Source organism: Pan paniscus, chromosome 1, assembly GCF_029289425.2.
Source record: "Pan paniscus chromosome 1, NHGRI_mPanPan1-v2.0_pri, whole genome shotgun sequence".
Lineage (NCBI taxonomy): Eukaryota > Metazoa > Chordata > Mammalia > Primates > Hominidae > Pan > Pan paniscus.
In genome coordinates, this window is record NC_073249.2 from 198,625,058 (window position 1) to 198,648,733 (window position 23,676).

At 41.8% G+C, this 23,676-nt stretch overlaps 1 protein-coding gene across 2 annotated transcripts in view; it reads left to right on the forward strand.

The window, feature by feature from the left end:
- The window catches only part of DNAJC8 (DnaJ heat shock protein family (Hsp40) member C8), a 35,959-nt gene that overhangs the window by 6,987 nt on the left and 5,296 nt on the right, over positions 1 to 23,676 (forward strand). For both annotated transcript variants that reach the window (XM_003828088.5, XM_055096079.2), the window contains exons 4-8: positions 542 to 643; positions 14,556 to 14,612; positions 18,885 to 18,951; positions 19,450 to 19,544; positions 21,104 to 21,175. In XM_003828088.5, the coding sequence (XP_003828136.1) occupies positions 542 to 643; positions 14,556 to 14,612; positions 18,885 to 18,951; positions 19,450 to 19,544; positions 21,104 to 21,175 (393 nt within the window). The remainder of the gene's footprint in view (positions 1 to 541; positions 644 to 14,555; positions 14,613 to 18,884; positions 18,952 to 19,449; positions 19,545 to 21,103; positions 21,176 to 23,676) is intronic.

Below are 23,676 nucleotides of genomic sequence, written 5' to 3' on the forward strand. Positions count from 1 at the left end.
CCTCATGATCTGCCCACCCCCCAGCCTCCCAAAGTGTTGGGATTACAGGCGTGAGCCACTGTGCCCAGCCTATTTTTTTTTTTTTCTTAAAATTAAAAGCTATAAATGAAGTATAACCACACACAAGCACATCTTCCATCATTAAAGTGGAAGTTCTTTAAAGGCTGTGACTTATTTATCTTTGAATCCTCTTGATGCCTGCTGTGGGGTCAAACTGTTGGGGTTAAAATTCTGGCTTACAAGTTGGGTAATTGGGAATAAGTCAGTTACCTTCTCTAAGCCTCAGTATTCTTATCTGTGAATTGGGTATAATAGCAGTATCTACCACATAGGGTTGTTGAGATTAATAAATACATGTAAGGTTTTTATATTAAAATTCAACAAATGGTAGTTTTAATTTCTCAAAGCATTTAGCAAAATGTCTTGCACATGGTAAACACACAAATAAATGTTTGTTGAACATATCAGTGAACATTTTGTTAAGATAATTCAGTTTGTTATTGAATTCTATTAATGAAGTTTTTAATCCTCATAATTTTAGGTGAAACAAATAGAGAAGAGAGACTCGGTTCTAACTTCGAAAAATCAGATTGAAAGACTGACCCGTCCTGGTTCCTCTTACTTCAATTTGAACCCATTTGAGGTGAGCTGATTGATGTTGCTAGGGCCTCTGTAATGGGGGAGATTTGCATAGCTGCAGGCATACCTACATCAGAATACATACCTAATTTATATCATAGTTAGGATTGAGAAAAATGGTGGAGTAAAGTGATGGAATCTGTATAGTACAAAATTGAGTATTCCTTATCCAAAATGCTTGGGACCAGAAGTTTTTTGGATTTTGGATTTTTTTGGGATTTTGGAATATATACATACATTCTGCTTACTTACTGGTTGAAGCATCCCAAATTAGAAAATTCAGAATGTTAATGAGCATTTTCTTTGAGCATCAGTTGACTCTCAGAAAGTTTCAGATTTTGGAGCATTTTGGATTTTGCATTTTTGGATTAGGGATATGTAACCTGTATATAGATTGTCTTTAAACTTGGGTGATTGTACTGAGCAGAACTGGAGAGGCAGCATGTTAAGGAAAGTGAGATGGTCACATATCTTTCATCATCTTTTAGCAACCCAAATATATAAGGATTTAATTTCAGATGTGAAGGGGTGGCTAGCTCTAATAAGTTTAGGATTCTTTTTTTTTTTTTTTTTTTTGAGACGGAGTCTTGCTCTGTCCCCCAGGCTGGAGTGCAGTGGCGCGATCTTGACCCACTGCAACCTCCTCCTCCCAGGTTCAAGCAATTCTCCTGCCTCAGCCTCCCGAGTAGGTGGGATTACAGGTGCCCACCACTGTGCCTGGCTAATATTTGTATTCTTAGTAGAGATGGGGTTTCACCATGTTGGCCAGGCTGGTCTCGAACTCCTGACCTTGTGATCCACCCACCTCAGCCTCCCAAAGTGCTGGGATTACAGGCGTGAGCCACTGCGCCCAGCCTAGGATTCTTGATTTAAACTACTTGTTAAAACTTCTGTTTCACTATAATAAATGCCAAAAACCCAACAACAACAAAACAAAGATCACAAGATTTTAGATAAGTGAATATACTTTTTGATTTTCTTAATTTTATAGCTTTAAACTTTTCCTGGTTATAAAAGTAAATCATATTTGTTGCAAATGTACAGAAAGCAAGAATAATCATATATAATCCCACCTAAGAGAAATAGCCACTCCTGTTTACACTCAAACTGTTTTGCTTAAAAACAGGGAGCATCATACACTTAATCCTTCTTCTTCTTCTTCTTTTTCTTTTTTAAAGAGATGGGGCCTCATTATGTTGCCCAGGCTGGCTTAGAACTCGTGGGCTTAAGTGATCTCCTTGACCTGCTCAGCCTCTGGAGTAGATGGGATTACAGGCATATGACACCACACCTGGCTCAGCTCAATACGATTTTATTTTATTTTATTTTATTTTTTTGAGACAGGGTCTCACTGTCACCCAGGCTAGAGTGCAGTGGTGCAATCATGGCTTACTGCACCCTTGAACTCCTGGGTTCAAACGATTTGCCCACCTTGGGCTCCCATAGTGCTGGGATTACAGCCATACAGCCATTCCCCACCATGTCCAGCCTCAGTGCTGTTTTAAATGCTTTTTTTTTTTTTTTTTTTTGAGATGAAGTCTCACTCTGTCACCTAAGCTGGAGTGTAATGGTGCGATCTTGGCTCACTGCAACTCCGCCTCCCAGATTCAAGTGTTTCTCTTGCCTCAGCCTCCCGAGTAGCTGAGATTACAGGTGCCTGCCTCCATGCTTGGCTAATTTTTGTATTTTTAGTAGAGACGGGGTTTTGCCATATTGTTCAGGTTGGTCTCGAACTCCTGAGCTCAGGCGATCCACCTGTCGCGGCCTCCCAAAGTGCTAGGATTATAGGTGTGAGCCACCGCGCCTGTCCAAAAAAAAAAAAAAAGAGAGAAATTCTTTTTTTGTTTTTTTGCAATGCTTGACAAGATGTTAAATCTGTTAACATCTTTAATCATAAATGAACTCTTCAGAAATCAGTACAGACTAACATTACGCAGGAAGTGAAAATAAAAGGAACAGAGGAAAATGGAATAGTACAAATGAGTTATAAGGCTATATGAAGATGATATATAGTTAATACTAATAGTTGAGAAAGCAATTTTATTATAAATTACATTATCTGTGCTTACAAATATTGATATCTGATGTTCGTACAGCTTTAGAAAATGAAGAATTCTCAAATACTGAGGAAACTTACTCTAGTCATGAGGAGTTTACTCAAAAATGTAGATTTTTGCATAAATTTGGCCCCAGCAGTTCCAAACCACAGCAATCACTCCAACAAAGTAGTTGGGTACACACACATATACATACATGTTTACTACACAATAGATGTGTAAGTAATATGTCACCCCCCAAGAAACTTTTTATGAACTGGTTATAAAATAATAGACTGGGGGGTAAAAAAAATTCCATATAATTTATTTAATCATTTCTTTATTGTGGAATAGTTTAGCTAGTTTATTTCTTTCTAAAAATTTTTTTTTTGAGATGGAGTCTCTGTCGCCCAGGCTGGAGTGCAGTGGCGCAATCTCGGCTCACCGCAACCTCCGCCTCCCGGGTTCAAGCGATTCTTCTGCCTCAGCCTCCCGAGTAGCTGGGACTACAGGCATGTGCCACCACGCCTGGCTAATTTTTGTATTTTTTGTAGAGATGGGGTTTCACCATATTGGCCAGGCTTTTCTCAAACTCCTGACCTTGTAATCTGCCTGCCTCGGCCTCTCAAAGTGCCGTGATTACAGACGTGAGCCTCCACACCCAGATCTTTAAAAAGTTTTTTTAACAGGCGGCCCTCTGAACCAGAATAGGTTCAGAGAGACTCTCTAAACTACTTTCTAATTGTTCACATTTACAAATAATTTTGAAGTGAATATTTTTGTATCTGTTAAATAATAGAAACAACACTTATTGGGCACTTAGAAAAAAACTCCCCTCACTTTTTTTTATTGTGGAAAAATATGTATAACATAAAATTTGCCATTTTGGCCAGGTGTGGTGGCTCACGCCTGTAATCTCAGCACTTTGGGAGGCCAAGGTGGGAGGATCACTTTAGGCCAGGAGTTTGAGACCAGCCTGGCCAACATGGCGAAACCCCATCTCCACAAAAATAATACAAACATTGCTGGGCATGGTGGTGCATGCCTGTAATCTCAGCTACTTGGGAGGCTAAGGCCCAAGAATCACTTAAACCCAGGAGGCGGAGGTTGCAGTGAGCCGAGATTGTGCTACTGTACTCTAGCCTGGGCGACAGAACGAGACTGTCTCAAAAAAAAAAAAAAAAAAATTACCATTTAAATTTTTTTTTAGTTTTACAATTCAGTGGCATTAAGTACATTCACAGTGTTGTGTAACCATCACCACTGTTCATATTCAGAAATTTTTCGTCACCCCAACCAGAAACTCTGTATCCACTAAACAGTAACTCCTCATTTTCTCCCTGACCCCTGGTAACCTCTACTCTACTTTGTCTGTGAATTTGCCTCTTCTAGGAAACCCGTGTAAGTGGAATGGTATCGTATTTGTTACTTTGTGTCTGGCTTATTTCACTTAGCATGATATTTTCAAGGTTCATCTGTTTTCTGTTTTTTGAAGAGTAATTTTTCAAGAATTTTTTCATTTATAAATAATCTCAGATTAACAAATATTTCAAATACAATATGAAGACTTTTCCTTGAACTCTTTAAGAGTAAATTGTTAGTATGATGGTCCATCACCCTGATATACTTTAATGTGATTTTTCTACAAATATCCTCTTACTGAACCACAATATAAACTATCAAAATCAGGAAATGAACCCTGATACATTGTTACTATGTAAATCATCAGACCCCATTCAAATTTTACTAATTGTCCCAAAAAAGTCTTTCTCAGGGCCTCTCTGGATACATTGTTACTATATAATCATCAGACCCCATTCAGGTTTTACTAATTGTCCCAAAAAGGTGTTTTTCAGGGCCTCCCTATCACTCGGCTCACTGTATAGCTCACTGCAACCTCGAACTCCTGGGCTCTGGGCTCAATTGATCCTCCCACCTCAGATTTTCAAAATATTGGGATTCAAGGTGTGAGCCACTGTGTTTGGCTCTTTGGTTTGTTTGTTTGTTTCGTGACAGAGTCTCACTCCACTGCCCAGACTGGAGTGCAGTGGCGCAATGTCGGTTCACTGCAACCTCCGCCTCCCGGGTTCAAGTGATTCTCCTGACTCAGCCTCCCTGGTTGCTGGGATTACAGGAGCGTGCCACCATGCCCTGCTAATTTTTTGTATTTTTAGTAGAGATGGGGTTTCACCAAGCTGGCCAGGCTTGTCTCGAACTCCTGACCTCATGATCCGCCCTCCTCAGCCTCCCAAAAAGTGCTGGGATTTCAGGCGTGAGCCACCGCACCTGGCGTGTTTGTTTTGTTTTGTAAGATGGGGTCTCCCTGGCCAGGCGTGGTGGCTCACACCTGTAATTCCAACACTTTGGGAGGCTGAGGCGGGCAGATCACTTGAGGTCAGGAGTTCAAGACCAGCTTGGCTAACATGATGAAACCCTGTCTCTACTAAAAATAAAAAAATTAACCGGGTGTGATGGAGTGCCCCTGTAATCCCAGCTACTTGGGAGGCTGAGGCAGGAGAATTGCTTGAACCCGGGAGGCAGAGGTTGCAGTGAGCCGAGATTGCACCATTGCACTCCAGCCTGGGTGACAGAGTGAGACTCCATCTCAAAAATAAAAAGAAGTGTCATGAGGTTACTATTTTTCCCCTTTGTAATGAATAAGTATTTTATGTGGAGGTGCTTTGAAACTTGGTAAATATCCTGTCCATATCAAAATTTTAGTTCATTTATTTGCCAGTATGGACTTAGGTTTTTCTATTTTATTCAGTAAGTTGTAATTTTATGTTTATTTTGATGCTCAGATTGTCTCAAGTTTGGCCAGTGGGTTACCTTTCAATCTAGCTCCTGTGTCTTTCATATGTCTTCATCATTCTTTGATTAGTAGGCACTTTTGTGTTTTTCCTGACCCAGCCTGGAATTAACCATTTCACCAAGGAGCCCTGGTTCCTTTTGGCAAAGAATGATATATAGAAATCAAGATTTGAATGCTAGGTGGATTCATTGCTGTTGGGATATCACAGCTTACAGACCCTGGAGTCTGTGTGTTCGTGTGTGTACGTATATGTTTACACCCAACATCCATTTTCAGTCCAACCCCACAGGATTTATTCTAATAGTTAGAAACCTGGTTCCCACTATCTTTTCTTTATTATTATTCTTTTTTTTTTTTTGTAAAGACAAGGTCTCACTATGTTGCCCAGGTTGATCACAAACTCTTGGCCTCAAGTGATCCTCCCTTGGCCTCCCAAAGTACTGGGATTGATTATAGCATTACAGCCAGTGCACCTGGCGCTGGCTCCTACAGAATTTAATATCTACATTTACTTAATTGATCTCTCTGTATGCAACTAACTTCCCACTGCCACTCCTTCCCTCTGAATGCTCTCCTCACCCCGCTGTACTCTGATACCAGCACCAGGATATGTCTATGCAAAAACCTTTCTCACCACACCTGGGCTCTGAACTCCCATGTCAGGCCACCCTTCCATGTGGCTCTCTGGCTTTCTGAGCATGCTGTCTTCCTGCTGGGGGCCCTTTTCACTGATCATGGGCTCCAGCATCCCACACTGATCCTCCCCGCTGAGTAGGCATCTTCCCTACCCTGCTCTGGCTTTGACATCCTCTGTCAAGCCACCTTCTTCCATGAACACCTTTCTCCTCTTACTCGGGCTCTGGCTCCACATACCATGTCTCTTTTCATGTTTTTTGGGCTCTGAACCTTGTGTTGGGCTGCCTTTTCACACTGGATGCCCTACTACTTGGACACCCTTCTCACCATACCAGGCTTCCATACCCCATGCTTGGCTGCCCTTTGTGAGAATGTCCTTGCTTGGGCTCTTGTACCCTGTGCCAGGCTACCTTCCCCTGTGGACACCCTCCGTACCTTGCTTGGTCTCAGACACCCTGTGTTGGATTCTACTTCCACACAGATGCTTTCCTCATCCCTCTTGGGCCCTGATATCCTGCACTGGCTGCCCTCCCATGCTGACATTTTCCCCCTGCTTAGGTTCTGATGTTCCTGTGCTGGCCTCCCTGTCTATGGGGATGCCTTTCTGAACTTCTTTGTACACCATGTTAGGCTGTCCTTCTCTGTGGATGCCCTTCTCACCCCATTTGGGCTTCAGCACCCTGTGACTAGCCACTACTCTCTGTGTGGTCACTGCCTTCCTTGTTCCAGGTGGCCTCTGACACTGTGCTCTGGGCCATGTGACTCCCACCCAGAGTAGACGTCTGTTTTGCCTGACCCCACTTAATGGATTTGGATTTATTGCTTAGGAAGGGAAGGGGGAGATAAAAAGCTTGAAGATTACTTTTTTTTTCAATTTTTAAAATTGTAAAATATACGTAACATGAAATTTACCATCTTAACCAGTTCTTTTTTTTTTTTTTTTTTTTTTTTTGAGATGGAGTCTTGCTTTGTCACCCAGGCTGGAGTGTAGTGGCGTGATCTCGGCTTACTGCAACCTCCGCCACCTGGATTCAAGCAATTCTCCTGTCTCAGCCTCCTGAGTAGCTGGGACTACAGGTGCATGCCACCACGTCTGGCTAATTTTTGTGTTTTTGGTAGAGACGGGGTTTCACCATGTTAGTCAGGCTGGTCTCGAACGCCTGACCTCAGGTGATCCACCCGCCTCAGCCTCCCAAAGTGCTGGGATTACAGGTGTGAGCCACTGTGCCCAGCCAGTTAATTGGTTTTAAATACACTCATAGTGTTGTCCAACCATTACTATTATCCATCCTCATAACTCTTTTCATCTTGTAAAACTGAAACTGTATACCCATTAAACAATAATTCCGCATTCCTCCCTCCCCAGCCCCTGGTAACCACCATTCTACTTTTTGTCTCTATGACTTTGACCAAGTACCTCATATAAAAGGAATCATAGTGTTTGCCTTTTCGTGACTGGCTTATTTCATCTAGTACAATGTCTTGGGTTCTTCAATGTTGTAGCATATTGTAGAATTTCCTTCTTTTTAAGGCTGAATGGTAATCTGTTGTATGGATATACCACATTTTGCCTATTCATTCATCCGTTGATGGACATGGGTTGTTCTACATCTTAGCTATTGAGAAAAGTGTTGCTATAAACATGGATGTATAAATATTGAAGAGTACTTTTGATATGATTTTGGGGAGGGCCTAGGGGAAGATGATTTGCTGGAGAGATGATAAAGAATTTATGGTATGTTCTTTCTATCTAGCCATACTTTAAAATCGAGCATAGTACCATGAAAGGGAACATATGACCATATAATTTATTTTTTGTTAAGGTAATTAGTGTCTCCTGTGGGGACCTGATGGATGAGAAGGGACAGATTGTTGGGCATCAGTGTGAAGGCTAGGATTTTAGTGCCCTATTAGTTATTGTAGTTCTGAAAGTGGAACTCATTGCCCTGTAGCCTTTGTTCTCACTATAGGAAGTATGTTTAGATGTGTGACAATATGGTGAGTTTGCACGCTCTGAAAGCTGCAAGATTGTGTTTGAGTGGGCAGGACTCCCTGACTGTTCTTTCTTTCTTTCTTTCTTTCTTTTTTTCCCTTTTTGAGACAGAGTTTCCTTCTTGTTGCCCAGGCTGGAGTGCAGGGGCACGATCTCGGCTTACTGCAACCTCCGCCTCCCGGGTGCAAGCAATTCTCCTGTCTCAGTCTCCCGAGTAGCTGGGACTACAGGCGCCCGCCACCACGCCCGGCTAATTTTTTGTATTTTTCATAGAGACGGGGTTTCACTATGTTAGCCAGGATGGTCTCGATCTCCTGACCTCGTGATCCACCCGCCTCAGCTTCCCAAAATGCTGGGATTACAGGCGTGAGCCACCGCGCCCAGCCTGGATTCCTTTTTCAAGCAGAAGATCCTAAAGGAGATGGCTGTTATATTTTGAGTTCAGGAACTTATCTGAATGCAACAGTTAAGCATTTTTGTTTCTGTGTGATGATTAATTAGCTCCCTGAGGTTCAAAACTGTGGGTCTCTCCCTCCATATCCTAAAAGCCTGAGACACAACAGGAGTTCAGAAAAACCTTCCAAGAATCTGAACAGACCTGTGTGCTTGGAGCCATGTTGGTAATAAGGCATTTATCATTTTTGTCAGAATTACTTGTTACTTGTCTCTCCCTTATCTACTGTGAGAACGGTAATTCTTAAATTCTGTGAGGACAGTAGAGCTGTGGTTAGAATGTGTCCCCCAAATTCATGTGTTAGAAATTTAATCCCAATGGAACAGCTTTTCGGGGTAGGGCCTAATAAGAGGTGATTAGGTCTCTGCCCTCACAATTGGATTATTGTCCTCATCTTGGGAGTGGATTAGTTATCTCAAGAATGGACTTGTTACATATGTGAGTTTAGCCCCCTCTTGCCCTTACCTGATGACGGCCACTCAACCTTGAACTTCTCAGCCTACAGAAGTATAAGAAATACATTTCTTTTCTTTATAAAGTGCCCAGTCTATGGGATTCTGTTCTGGCAACACAAAACAGACTAAGAAAAGTAGTGAGCACAGTATCTAGCTATCTTAGAAAATTTTTGTGCTCTAAAAGTTGGTCCTGAATGTATAAAGCTGGCTTCAAAGAGGACCGGCCGCAGGTAAAAGTCCATTGTCTTCACCATGCCACGTGTGGCACCTCCAGCTCTTAAAGACGAAAGAGGAGTTGGATTGGCTTTGAAGGCACTCAGTGAATATTTGTTCTGATATAACTCTTGGAAAAATAACTTTTGGAGTGTGTGTTTGTATGTGTATGTAGGTATATATACTCTCCTCCTTTTTGTGGTGAAAGTAAGCGCCAGATGTTGTTAACACTTAATGCCTAAATACTTTAGCATGCATCTCCTCGAAACAAGAACAATTCCGTGTAACCACAACAACACTATCACCCACTGGAAAATAACACTAAGAAAGAATAGAAAGGCCAGGCACAGTGGCTCACGCCTGTAATCCTAGCACTTTGGGAGGCTGAGGTGAGCAGATTGCCTGAGTTCAGGAGTTTGAGACCAGCCTGGCCAACATGGTGAAACCCCATCTCTACTAAAATACAAAAAATTAGCTGGGCGTGGTAGCAAACACCTGAAGTCCCAGCTATTCAGGAGGCTGAGGCAGGAGAATTGCTTGAACCCAGGAGGCGGAGGTTGAAGTGAGCCGAGATTGCTCCACTGCACTTGACAGAACAAGACTCTGTCTCAAGAAAGAAAGAAAAAAAGAATAGAAATAGTCTGAACTTCACAAAAAAAGCCTCTAATAAAACTAGAGCTTAAGAAACTTTAGCCATAGGAAAACCACATCAAGTTACTTTATCCAGCATACAGTCCACATGCAAATGGGCCCAGCTGTCCCCAAAATCTCCTTTATAGCTATTTTAGTTTAATTTATTTATTTATTGAGACAGAGTCTCGCTCTGTTGCCCAGGCTGGAGTGCAGTGGCACGATCTCGGCTCACTGCAAGCACCGCCTCCCGGGTTCATGCCATTCTCCTGCCTCAGCCTCCTGAGTAGCTGGGACCACAGGCGCCCGCCACCACACCCGGCTAATTTTTTTGTATTTTTAGTAGAGATGACGTTTCACCGTGTTAGCCAGGATTGTCTCGATTTCCTGACCTAGTGATCTGCCTGCCTCCGCCTCCCAAAGTGCTGGGATTACAGGCGTGAGCCGCCACACCTGGCCAATTTTAGGTTTTTTTTTTTTAACTCAAGAACCACTATAACCATTTTACTGTCTGTATATATCCCATAACATCATGTTGTAATCCCCAAATACACACAGCAGAATTTATTTTTTAAAAAGAAATCAATCAGGGTTTATGAATTACATTTGGCATGATTAGTTGTAAGCTATAATCTTATCAGAGGCTTTTTTTGTGAGGGTGGGACAATTTCTGTTCTTTCTCATTTATTTGGGCGCCTTCTGGGATTTGTTGGACTTTGGTTTGCCCCTAGAGATTCCTTTTCCTCAGAACTAGTGGTTTTCCTATGAATATTTTTGTTTGAACAGTTACAGTCCCTCGTCTGTAAATCTTTATGTGACTTTGCTCTTCCTATTGAGTGACTTTCCCAATTCCTTTCTCCTTGGGAAGTTATGAGAGTGGGGCGCACTGACATGAAAATTCTCATTTTCATGCACCACCACGCCTGGCTAATATTGTATTTTTAGTAGAGACGGGGTTTCTCCATGTTGGCCAGGCCTGTCTCAAACTCCTAGCCTCAAGTGATCTCCCTGCCTTGGCCTCCCAAATTACTGGGATTACAGGCGTGAGCCACTGTGCCTGGCCAGGGAGACCCCATCTCTAAAAACATTTTAAAAAGTCACCAGGCATGGTTGTGTGCTCCACGCACTTACAGTCCTAGTTGCTCAAGAGGCTGAGACCAGAGGACCACTTGAGTCCCAGAACTTGAGGCTGCAGTGACCTATGATTATGCCACTACACTCCAGCCTGGGCAACAAAGTGAGACACTGTCTCAAAAAAAAAAAAATTATTTGTTTAAAGAAGTGTTGCTTAAGGCTGGGTGCGGTGGCTCACGCCTGTAATCCCAGCACTTTGGGAGGCTGAGGTGGGCAGATCACCTGAAGTCGGGAGTTTGAGACCAGCCTGACCAACATGGAGAAACCCCGTCTCTACTAAAAATACAAAATGAGCCGGGCGTGGTGGCACATGCCTGTAATTCCAGCTACTCGAGAGTCTGAGGCAGGAGAATCACTTGAACCTGGGAGGCGGAGGTGGCAGTGAGCCGAGATCACACCATTGCATTCCAGCCTGGGCAACAAGAGCGAAACTCCGTCTCAAAAAAAAAAAAAAGAAATCGCCCCACCTTCACAAAAAAAGCCTCTAATAAAATTAGAGCTTAGGAAACTTTAGCCATAGGAAAACAACATCAAGTAACTTTATCCAGCATACAGTCCACATGCAAATGGGCCCAACTGTCCCCAAAGTCCCCTTTATAGCTATTTTAGTTTTTGTTTTAACTAAAGAACCACTATACTATAACCATTTTACTGTCTGTATATATCCCATAACATCATGTTGTAATCCCCAAATACACACAGCAAAATTTATTTTTAAAAAAGAAATCAATCAGGGTTTATGAATTACATTTGGCATGATTAGTTGTAAGCTATAACCTCATCAGAGGCTTTTTTTGTGAGAGTGGGACAATTTCTGTTCTTTCTCATTTATTTGGGCGTCCTCTGGGTTTTGTTGGACTTTGGTTTACCCCTAGAGATTCCTTTTCCTCAGAACTAGTGGTTTTCCTATGAATATTTTTGTATGAACAGTTACAGTCCCTCGTCTGTAAATCTTACGTGACTTCGCTCTTCCTATTGAGTGACTTTCCCAATTCCTTTCTCCTTGGGAAGTTATGAGAGTGGGGCGCACTGACTTGAAAATTCTCATTTTCATGCACCACCATGCCCGGCTAATTTTGTATTTTTAGTAGAGACGGGGTTTCTCCATGTTGGCCAGGCCTGTCTCAAACTCCTAGCCTCAAGTGATCTCCCTGCCTTGGCCTCCCAAAGTACTGGGATTGCAGGCGTGAGCCACTGCGCCCGGCCAGGGAGACCCCATCTCTAAAAACATTTTAAAAAGTCACCAGGCATGGTTGTGTGCTCCACGCACTTACAGTCCTAGTTGCTCAAGAGGCTGAGACCAGAGGACCACCTGAGCCCCAGAGCTCGAGGCTGCAGTGACCTATGATTATGCCACTGCACTCCAGCCTGGGTAACAAAGTAAGACACTGTCTCAAAAAAAAAAAAAAAAATTATTTGTTTAAAGAAGTGTTGCTTAAGGCCAGGCGCGGTGGTTCACGCCTGTAATTCCAGCACTTTGGGAGGCCGAGGCAGGCGGATCACCTGAAGTTGGGAGTTCGAGACCAGCCTGACTAACATGGAGGAACCCCATCTCTACTAAAAATACAAAATGAGCCGGGCGTGGTGGCGCATGCCTGTAATCCCAGCTACTCGAGAGTCTGAGGCAGGAGAATCGCTTGAACCTGGGAGGCGGAGGTGGCAGTGAGCCGAGATCACACCATTGCATTCCAGCCTGGGCAACAAGAGCGAAACTCCGTCTCAAAAAAAAAAAAAAAGAAATCGCCCCACCTTCACAAAAAAAGCCTCTAATAAAATTAGAGCTTAGGAAACTTTAGCCATAGGAAAACAACATCAAGTAACTTTATCCAGCATACAGTCCACATGCAAATGGTCCCAGCTGTCCCCAAAATCTCCTTTATAGCTATTTTAGGTTTTTTTTTTAACTCAAGAACCACTATAACCATTTTACTGTCTGTATATATCCCATAACATCATGTTGTAATCCCCAAATAGACACAGCAAAATTTATTTTTAAAAAATCAATCAGGGTTTATGAATTACATTTGGCATGATTAGTTGTAAGCTATAATCTTTTCAGAGGCTTTTTTTGTGAGGGTGGGACAGTTTCTGTTCTTTCTCATTTATTTGGGCATCCTCTGGGATTTGTTGGACTTTGGTTTGCCCCTAGAGATTCCTTTTCCTCAGAACTAGTGGTTTTCCTATGAATATTTTTGTATGAACAGTTACAGTCCCTCGTCTGTAAATCTTACGTGACTTCGCCCTTCCTATTGAGTGACTTTCCCAATTCCTTTCTCCTTGGGAAGTTATGAGAGTGGGGCGCACTGACTTGAAAATTCTCATTTTCATGCGCCACTACGCCTGGCTAATATTGTATTTTTAGTAGAGACGGGGTTTCTCCATGTTGGCCAGGCTCGTCTCAATCTCTTAGCCTCAAGTGATCTCCCTGCCTTGGCCTCCCAAAGTACTGGGATTACAGGCGTGAGCCACTGCGCCCGGCCAGGGAGACCCCATCTCTAAAAACATTTTAAAAAGTCACCAGGCATGGTTGTGTGCTCCACGCACTTACAGTCCTAGTTGCTCAAGAGGCTGAGACCAGAGGACCACTTGAGCCCCAGAGCTTGAGGCTGCAGTGACATATGATTATGCCACTGCACTCCAGCCTGGGCAACAAAGTGAGACACTGTCTCAAAAAAAAAAAAAATTATTTGTTTAAAGAAGTGTTGCTTAAGGCTGGGCGCGGTGGCTCACACCTGTAATCCCAGCACTTTGGGAGGCTGAGGCAGGCGGATCACCTGAAGTTGGGAGTTTGAGACCAGCCTGACCAACATGGAGAAACCCTGTGTCTACTAAAATTACAAAATTAGCCAGGTGTGGTGGCACGTGCCTGTAATCCCAGCTACTCAGGAGGCTGAGGCAGGAAAATCGCTTGAACCGCGGAGGTGGAGGTTGCAGTGAGCCGAGATCTCGCCATTGCACTCCAGCCTGGGCAATAAGAGCGAGACTCCATCTCAAAAAAAAAAAAAATAGAGTTGTTCCTCCTATTGGCCCTACCCCTGCTCTATGGGGTTGGAATCAGACTTTCGTAGAGTGGGCCAGCCATTGCTCACAGGTTTCCACAGGTGATTCTAATATTCACTCTGATTGAGAACCACTGGGCCTTGTAAATTATAAAGTGTCCATTGGGCTATTTTTTTCTTTTTTGAGTTATTATGGTTTCTTGACATTTGCAAAAATAAAGGGAGGGGGAGTTAAACTCTTTTAATGAATGAAGGAGAAATGCAAAATTTTCTCATGTAAAAATGTCTCTGGGTGTAAAATAAATTATTATTTTTATGATGAGAAAATAAGCATTATGTTATTTGAGTACCATAAGACAATATAATTGTTATTCTGTTGATTTGATCATTCATATTTCTTTAGCAATTTCTAGAACTGTGTGCCAGCCTGTGTTCTAGAACATGGGGTACTATTCCAGATGCTGATTATAATATATATAATTACTGAGCAACTCTTAAATATACATGTAATTTATTTTCACCTTTTTTATGGTTTTGATTTTGATAACTTCCAGGTTCTTCAGATAGATCCTGAAGTTACAGATGAAGAAATAAAAAAGAGGTTTCGGCAGGTACAGTACTATTTCCCTGTTTGAACTTTTTGAAAATGTATGAAGCACATGATTCTTTTATCACTTGCTATTATTGACTTGATATGTTTGGGCCAAAATTTAACTTTTTTTTTAAGGCTGTGTAACTGTTTTGTAAAAAAAGCTCATAATAATATATAAAATCTTAAATAATTTAATGACCATAGCTTACCTATGAATAGAATGAATTTTATATCCAAATAGAATCTCTGCAACTCCTTAATTAAGAGGGATAAGTATAAAGTAGAATAATAGAGCTTGCATGGAGTTGTAACTACCAAACCCCCTGTCTTCTAGGAGGGAACATATCAAATGATTCATAGCACATTTTTATCTTTAAGACTCCATTTGTCTGTAATTTTATCTTTTATTTTTATTCTTATTTTTCGAGACAGAGTCTTGCTCTGTCGCCCACGCTGGAGTGTAGTGGCATGATCTCAGGTCACTGCAACCTCCACCTCCTGGGTTCAAGCAGTTCTCCCGCCTCAGCCTCCCAGGTAGCTGGTATTACAAGTGCATGCCACCACACCCGGCTAATTTTTGTATTTTGGTAGAGACAGGGTTTCCCTATGTTGGCCAGGCTGGTGACGAACTCCTGACCTCAAGTGATCTACCTGCCTCAGCCTCCCCAAAATGCGGGAATTACAGGTGTGAGCCACTGCACCCGGCCGTAATTTTATCTTTTGCCAACTTAAATGAATACCCAAGAGATAACTGGTATAAAGAGTGCTTTTTGAAAGTTCTCCAGGAAAGGAGATCTATAGCTTCTGAATCTTGCCCATTCTTAGGTTTAATAACTGGAACTACAAAGTTTTAAAGTAAACTTAAAAAAAAAATCCTTCCAGTTTTGACAGTTGAGTAACCCTCCCCCCAGCCTTTTTTTCTTAAAAATTATTATTATTTTTTGAGACAGGGTCTCACTCTGTCACCTAGGCTGGAGTACAGTGGTGTGATCTTGGGTCACTGCAACCTGTGCCTCCTGAGTTTAAGCAATCCTCCCTCCTCAACCTCCCCAGTAGCTGGGACTACAGGTGTGCATCACCATGCTCAGATAATTTTTGTGTATTTTGTAGAGACAGAGTTTCGCCATGTTGCCCAGGCTGGTCTCAATTCTGGGCTCAAGCGATCTGCTGGCCTCGGCCTCTCAAAGTGCCATGATTACAGGCATGAGCCACCGCGCCTGGCTACCTTTTTTTCTGAGTTGAATAATCATAGTCCCTATAATTTGCCTTTGCAAACTGGATTTTCTATATATTCCATGTCTTTTAAAAAAACTTTCCTTAGCTTCTTTATAGTCTTATGTACTTCATATTTTAATAGGGTCTGACCAGAGCTGAATGTAATTTTCAGCTTCTGATGAGATACTTGTTAATATCCAGTGGTGTGCTTGTTTCTTCAGTACAGTAATTTTCCCCATATTGCTGACTCATAGTCATTTTCTGATCTACAGTTAAGCCAAGATGTTTTTTAACTTGGTCTACGTAATCATATCCCATTATATAACTTTATAGCTTTTTTTTTTCCTTCCTAAGCTCTACTCTATACTTATATTTAGCTTTTTTCCTTTTTCTAAAATTTCAAATTTTCTAATATGCATTACTAATCATTCCCATATTAATAAGCATTTAAGTTCATAGTCAAAACAATTTTTTATGTAGCTACATAAATAATAAGAGTTAAGAATTCTTAATAAATCATTAATATGGACTGATAGTTAAGAGTGTGCATATTGGAGCTATACAACTAGTTTAAATCTTGACTGTACCACTTAACAAGCAGTGTAAACTTCAGCAAGTTACATTTAACCTTTCCGTGTCTGTTACCCCGTTTGTAAAATGTAATAATGGTGTCTATCCCATGAGTTTGTTGTAAGAATTTAAATGATGTATTACACAGAAGGCATTTAGAGTAAGTCTTGACACATAATGTATCCTCACTATATGCTAACTATTGTCAGCGTGTGTTAGTCTGCTAATTTCTTTACTTGCATTGTTTGTTTCATTCTTATATCAGCCCAATTAGATATAGGTACATAGTATTATCTCATTTACAGAGCAGGAAGCTGAGGCAGAGATAGGTTAAGTGATTTGCTCGAGGTCTCATAGCTAGTAGGTGATTGAAGTTGGAATTAGAACCCAGCATAATGGTTCCAGTAATGCTGAACGGAGCGTTAGATTCCCATTTGTTCTCATTCCCCGACATAGTTCCCTGGGTTCCAACTAGTTGGTTTCTGTCAATTGACAATATGTCATGGTTTTTAACTGTGAGTATCTGAATTACCTATGGTTCTTTTTTTTTTAGCTGGTTTATTATAAAAATTTTATATAGAAAAAAGAATGGACAAGCATAGTGGCTCATGCCTGTCATCCTAGTATTTTGGGACATTGAGTCGGGCAGATTGCTTTTGCTCAGGAGTTCGTGACCAGCCTGGGCAACATGGTGAAACCCCGTCTCTACAAAAAACGAAAAACAACAACAGCAAAAGCCAAAAATTAGCCGTGCCTGTAGTCCCAGCTACTCAGAAGGCTGAGGTGGGAGGATCACTTGAGTCCAGGAGATTGAGGCTGCAGTGAGCTGGGGTAGCACCATTGCACTCCAGCCTGGATGATAGAGCAACACTCTGTCTCAAAAAAAAAAAAAAAAAAAGAATAGAACAATGAATATTCATGTATCCACCATCTATATTGAATAGTTAATTTCATTTATATATATATATATATATATATTTATTTATTTATTTATTGAGACGGAGTCCGGCTCTGTCACCCAGGTTGCAGTACAGTGTTGCGATCTCGGCTCACGGCAGCCTCCACCTCCCGAGTTCAAGTGATTCTCTTGCCTCAGCGTCCTGAGTAGCTGGTATTATAGATGTGTGCCACTGTGCCTGCCAAATTTTTGTATTTTTAGTAGAGACGGGGTTTCACCGTGTAGGCCAGGCTGGTCTCGAACTCCTGACCTCAAGTGATCTGCCAGCCTCAGCCTTCCAAAGTGCTGGGATTACAGGCGGGAGCCACTGCTCCTGGCAGACACTGACTATATATTTAACTATATATTTTTGGCTGAATCATTGTAAATTGCAATAAACCATGATGCTTTACCCCTAAATACTTCAGCTTGTACCCTTCCCAAAAAAAGGACATTTTCTTGCATAATCACTTATCCCACCTAGCAAAATAAGGGCTAATTCCCTACGATCATCTGAAACCCAGTCTAGTAGAGGTTTACAAAGTGCAGATGCCAAAGACTGACTCAGAAGGTCTGAGTGTGGAAATTAGAATGTTGTCTTTTTCAGAAGCTTCACAGGGTTGGAGCACAGGCAGAATGAGAAACTGCTTTAGATTAGGAGTTCTTTTAGGAGAGAGTTGATGTCTCATACCTGCTTTAGCCACCTTAGTGCTTAGTACAGGTTGAGTATCCCTTATCTGAAATGCTTGAGACTAGAAGTATTTCAGATTTCAGATTTTTTCAGATTTTGGAATATTTGCAGAATGCATAATGGTCGAGCATCCCTAATCCGAAAATTCAAAATGTTCCAATGAGCGTTTCCTTTGAGCATCATGTCAGCACTCAGAAAGTTTCAGATTTTGGAGGCTTTTGGATTTTGGGTGCTCAACCTGCATAAGGAACATAATAGGAACTTGATACTTTTCAGTCTCCCTCCTACCCCAAATTATTACAACATCTTCATAGTGCTAGGCTTCCATTTGTTTTTGTTTTTGTTTTTGTTTTTTCCTGGAGACGGGGTCTCACTTTGTTGCCCAGGCTGGAGTGCAGTGGCACAATCTCAACCTCCCAGGCTCAAGTGATTCTCCCACGTTAGCTTCCTAAATAGCTTGGACTACAGGCGACCACCACCATGTCTGGGTAATTAAAAAATTTTTTTCTGTAGAGACAGGGTCTTGCTATGTTGCTCAGGCTGGTCTCGAAGTCCTGGGCTTAAGTAATCCTCTCACCTCAGCCTCCCAAAGTGGTGGGATGACAGGCGTGAGCCTCTGTGCCTGGCATGTTTGTTCTCAACTTTGTGATTAAAACCTGAAATGTTTCCTAGTTGTACCTTTACCTTTTGGTGCTTGAATTTTGTTAAAGATCAGTATTTCTGGGCATTTAAAGAGATTTGTTAATTTTTTAAATGCTTTTGCTAAGAGTCTCTTTTTGCCGTAGGACCTTAGAGCTTTTGGTTGTAACGAGACAGGGCAGGCTGGAAGTTAGTAAATGTTTCCCTTATTGACAACCCCAACTTTTCTCTTATTGTAGTTATCCATCTTGGTGCATCCTGACAAAAATCAAGATGATGCTGACAGAGCACAAAAGGCTTTTGAAGGTATTTGTAAATTTACCTGCTTCTGAGTATTAGATTGTGAATGGCAGGGCCTAACTGTTCCTTGTCCTAGATCAAGCAAAGACTGTTATAGTTTTGTCTTCTGGTCACCAAGAAGCTGTGGTTTTCAGTAGAGCAGTTGCCATTTCAAAGCAGAATGTTGTTGTTTAAGAAGTAGACCTTAACTTTGCTTTGTTAAAACTTTTATATGCCAACAAAGACTGTTATTGCATAGGATCATTTTTTTCTTTGAACATAAAGAATTTTATCACTGAATTAAATCCAGATGTGGTGTATTTAGCCTTGAGTATATATTTAATTTTTTCCAAGGCTCTTAAGGAAAGTCATTGCTATAGTTGAATGTTTTTTTTAACTTAGTTTGACGACAGTAAATAATTAAAGTAGGGAATGCTTTAGAGAGCACAAGTCCATTTACACTGCCTTAGTTCAGACTTTCAGAGGGTGTTTGCAGAAACAGTTAATTTCAATGTTTTGCATTAGCTGTGGACAAAGCTTACAAGTTGCTACTGGATCAGGAGCAAAAGAAGAGGGCCCTGGATGTAATTCAGGCAGGAAAAGAATACGTGGAACACACTGTAAGTATTTATAGTGCTGCTGTGTTTACAGGAAGTATCAGCAAGCCTTGGGCACCTTGTAGAAGGGTACATATGAACATAGTAATGCCTACTGGCACAACCTGTGGCTACTTATGTGCTCTCCACCACTTTGCTGTGGTGGTCATGAATAGTGTGTGCCTGAAGCTGTAATTCACCCCTAAGAGAAGAACTCAGATGAGGAGTAGCTGGTACACTGCTCCTACCTCTTTCCCTACCAGTCCTGTGTTGGGGAGAAAGGGTTGTTCTCTCCCTCTCATCACATATTGCCACTTACCCCATTCTTAGAGTGGAAACGTGGAGCAGCCTGTGACTCTTGACTCTTGATTTTTATTCTTGTCCCTGTGAAGGGTTTGCAACAAGGCTTGGCAAAGGCTAGCAAGAGGATAGGCGTAAACTTTTTTTAAAATAGGAGGAGGTTTATGTCCATCTTAGTAACAGAGTTGGGAAGAACTCAGTTGAAGGAAACTGAGTTGTAGCTGGTGTTATTTTTGTTTGCTCTTGAGGGCATACATAAGTCTCCAATGTGGTGGGAAATGTCAGTATGGCTTTCCCAAGGTAAGAAAGGTCTTTTAACTTTTTACTTGCTGGGGCAAGAATCTTGAGGTCATTTGTAAGAGCTGCTTCAATGGTGATTGGGTGACTTTTCACATGAAGAGCTTTGAAATCTGAGACAACTTTATAACCATAATAATGAATCCAGTTTCGGTGAGGAAAATGGATAAGAAGAGGAGACAAAGGGCCCATAACTATATCCTGCGGGTCATGTGTTGGAAATGGCACTTGTAGGCCCTATCCTGGTAGAAATAGGAAAAGTGCCTGACAGTTTCTCCTTAAATCATTGTGGCTTTGTATGTCTTTCACCTGTAAGAAAGTCATCCTTAGGCTTCCTGACCACAGGGTGGCAGTAGGGCCTTTCTGAGCTTAGAGGGTACTTGGCCTTTGCTGGTATAATAGACTGGTTAGTTCATGGAGTAGTGTCATTCTTGTATGAATTCGTATATTTATTTATTTATTTTTTATCTCAGTAGTGGCCAAAGTGATAAAAGTATCAGTTAATATGATATGTGGTTTAAGGAGGTTCCACGGTGAAAGTGATCAAGAATGCAGTTATAGAAATGCCAGAAAAACTACTTGGACATAATGCCACAGATTCTGTAGCTTCTTCTAATACTTGAGAGATATATTTCCTTTGCTCTAAACACATAACCACAAGCCAAGAAAGGTAAATGAGTAGTCTGTTTCAAAGACTTTTTGGATCTGATGAGTTGGGGACAACCTCCCGTTGGTCCCCTTTCATCTTTCATTCTTCCTGGTAGATTGGATTTTAGATGAGATTAGAAAAAGGACTTGTGGTTCCTGATTTTCCTTGATTCTGTTGTTCTTTTGAGGAGGGAGGGGAGGGGCTCATGTTTTTTTTTAATGAAAACTTTTTGCTATACCCGTGCCTATAGAAAGTTAAATATATTGTATGTGTACAGCCAAGTGGATATTCTCAAAGCACAGATGCTCGTCTTTTGATGAAAAAAAATTCTTTTTAGGTGAAAGAGCGAAAAAAACAATTAAAGAAGGAAGGAAAACCTACAATTGTAGAGGAGGATGATCCTGAGCTGGTGAGTTAAATATAGGAAAAGCCACTGTATCTTGTGTGATTGTGTCTACGAATTGGTGGGTTACAGAGACAGAAGCCAAAAGAATGATGAATATATGCTATTTCACATTTATTTATTTATTTATGTACTATTTTTGAGACCGAGTTTCACTCTTGTTGCCCAGGCTGGAGGGCAATGGCGCGATCTCGGCTCACTGCAACCTCTGCCTCCTGGGTTCAAGCGATTCTTCTGCCTCAGCCTCCCAAGTAGCTGGGATTACCAGCATGTACCACCATGCCTGGTTAATTTTGTATTTTTAGTAGAGATGGGGTTTCTCCATGTTTGTCAGTCTGGTCTCGAACTCCTGACCTCAGATGATCCGCCTGCCTTGGCCTCCCAAAGTCCTGGGATTGCAGGCTACAGGCATGAGCCACCCCGCCCGGCCTCTGGCTAATTTTTTTGTATTTTTAGTAGAGACGGGGTTTCATCATGTTGGCTAGGCTGGTCTTGAACTTCTGACCTCAGGTGATCCACCCGCCTCGGCCTCCCAAAGTGTTGGGATTACAGGCATGAGCCACCGTGTGCGGCCTAATTTTTATTTTTTTAAAAAACATTTTATTTGGCTGGGCGCAGTGGCTTACGCCTGTAATCCCAGAAATTTGGGAGGCCGTGGCAGGTGGATCATGAGATCAGGAGTTCGAGACCATCCGGGCCAACATGGTGAAACCCCGTCTCTACTAAAAATACAGAAATTATCTGGGCGTGGTGGCACGTGCCTGTAATCCCAACTACTCGGGAGGCTGAGGCAGGAGAATCGCTTGAACCTGGGAGGCAGAGATTGCAGTGAGCCAAGATCGCGCCACTGCACCTCAGCCTGGTGACATAGCAAGACTCTGTCTTAAAACAACAACAACAACAACAACAACAACAAACATTTTATTTGAACTTAAAACATATAAATATACATTTATTTATGTATTTGTTTGAGACAGGGTCTTACTCTGTTGCCCAGGCTAGAGAGCAGTGGTGCGATCTCAGCTCACTGCAACCTCTGCCTCCCAGGTTCAAGTGATTCTCCTGCCTTAGCCTCCTGAGTAGCTGGGATTACAGATGTCCGCCATCAAGCCTGGCTAATTTTTGTATTTTTAGTAGAGACGGGATGTCATCATGTTGGTCAGGCTGATCTCAAACTCCTGACCTCAAGTGATCTGCCCTCCTCGGCCTCCCAAAGTGCTGGGATTACAGGCGTGGACCACCGCACCTGGCCCAAATTTTTTCAGTTGTTGTTTTTTTTTCCTGATTATAAAAGAACACATGCTAATGATAGAAAATTTGGAAAAAGAGAAATATAAAAAATATAAAATCACAGTGTCTGTCTATCCCGTGTATGGAGCTTTTAAATATACTGAGCTATTCATTACAGACTCCTTTATCCCTTTGATGTTTGTCTTTATTAGGGACTGGGGTTGAAGCATTGCTTTTAGTGAGCAGTGTCTAGCAGGTAACAGGATAAAAGAGAAGTCACAGAGATTTAGGGACTTCTTTATTTTCCTTTCTCTCCATATATCACTCTTTGCTCCAGTGTCTGATTTTAGAATTTAGGCACTATTAAATATGCATGACAGATTACTTTTGTACTTCCATGTCTATTTAAAATACTTTATATCTGGAGAAAAATATTTAAAGGTAGAATAACATAAGCTGTGTTCTTAAGAACTCTTGAAAATAAAGAATTAAAAACTGGTAGGGAGGGCATTGTGATTTCATTAACTTAGTGTGACAGGGGCTGGGTCACTTACGTTCACTTATTTTTTGTAATTCTTTTTAGAGATAGGGTCTCCCTTTGTCATCCCGGCTGGAATATAGTGGCATGATCTTAACTCACTGCAGCCTTGACCTCCTAGGCTCAAGTGATCCTCCCACCTTAGTGGATATTATACATTCTAATAATAACCTCTGGTGGCTTATACCTATAATCCAAGTGCTTTGGGGGCTGAAGTAGGAGGATCTTTTCAGCTTAGGAGTTGAGGCTGCAGTGAGCTATGATCACACCACTGCACTCTAGCCTGGGTGACAGATTGAGACCCTGTTTCAAAAACAATAATAATAAATAATAATAGCTTCTGTTCCTATCATTGTAAGACTATCATATAATATACTTTTTTAAAAAAGAGATAGAGTCTTGCTCTGTTGTCCAGGCTGGAGTGCAGTGGCATAGTCATGGCTCACTGCAGCCTTGACCTCCTGAGCTCAAGCGATCCTCCCACCTCAGCCTTCTGAGTAGCTGGGACTACAAGTGTGCGCCACCACACCTGGTTAATGTTTTATTTTTAATATTTTTTGTAGAGATGGGATCTCACTATGTTGCTCAGGGTGGTCTCAAACTCCAGGGCTTAAGTGATCCTGCTGTCTCAGCCTCTTGAAACGCTGGATCTACAGGTGTGCACCACCATGCCCCGCTAATTTTTGTTTGTTTTTGAGACGGAGTTTCCCTCTTGTTGCCCAGGCTGGGGTGCAATGGC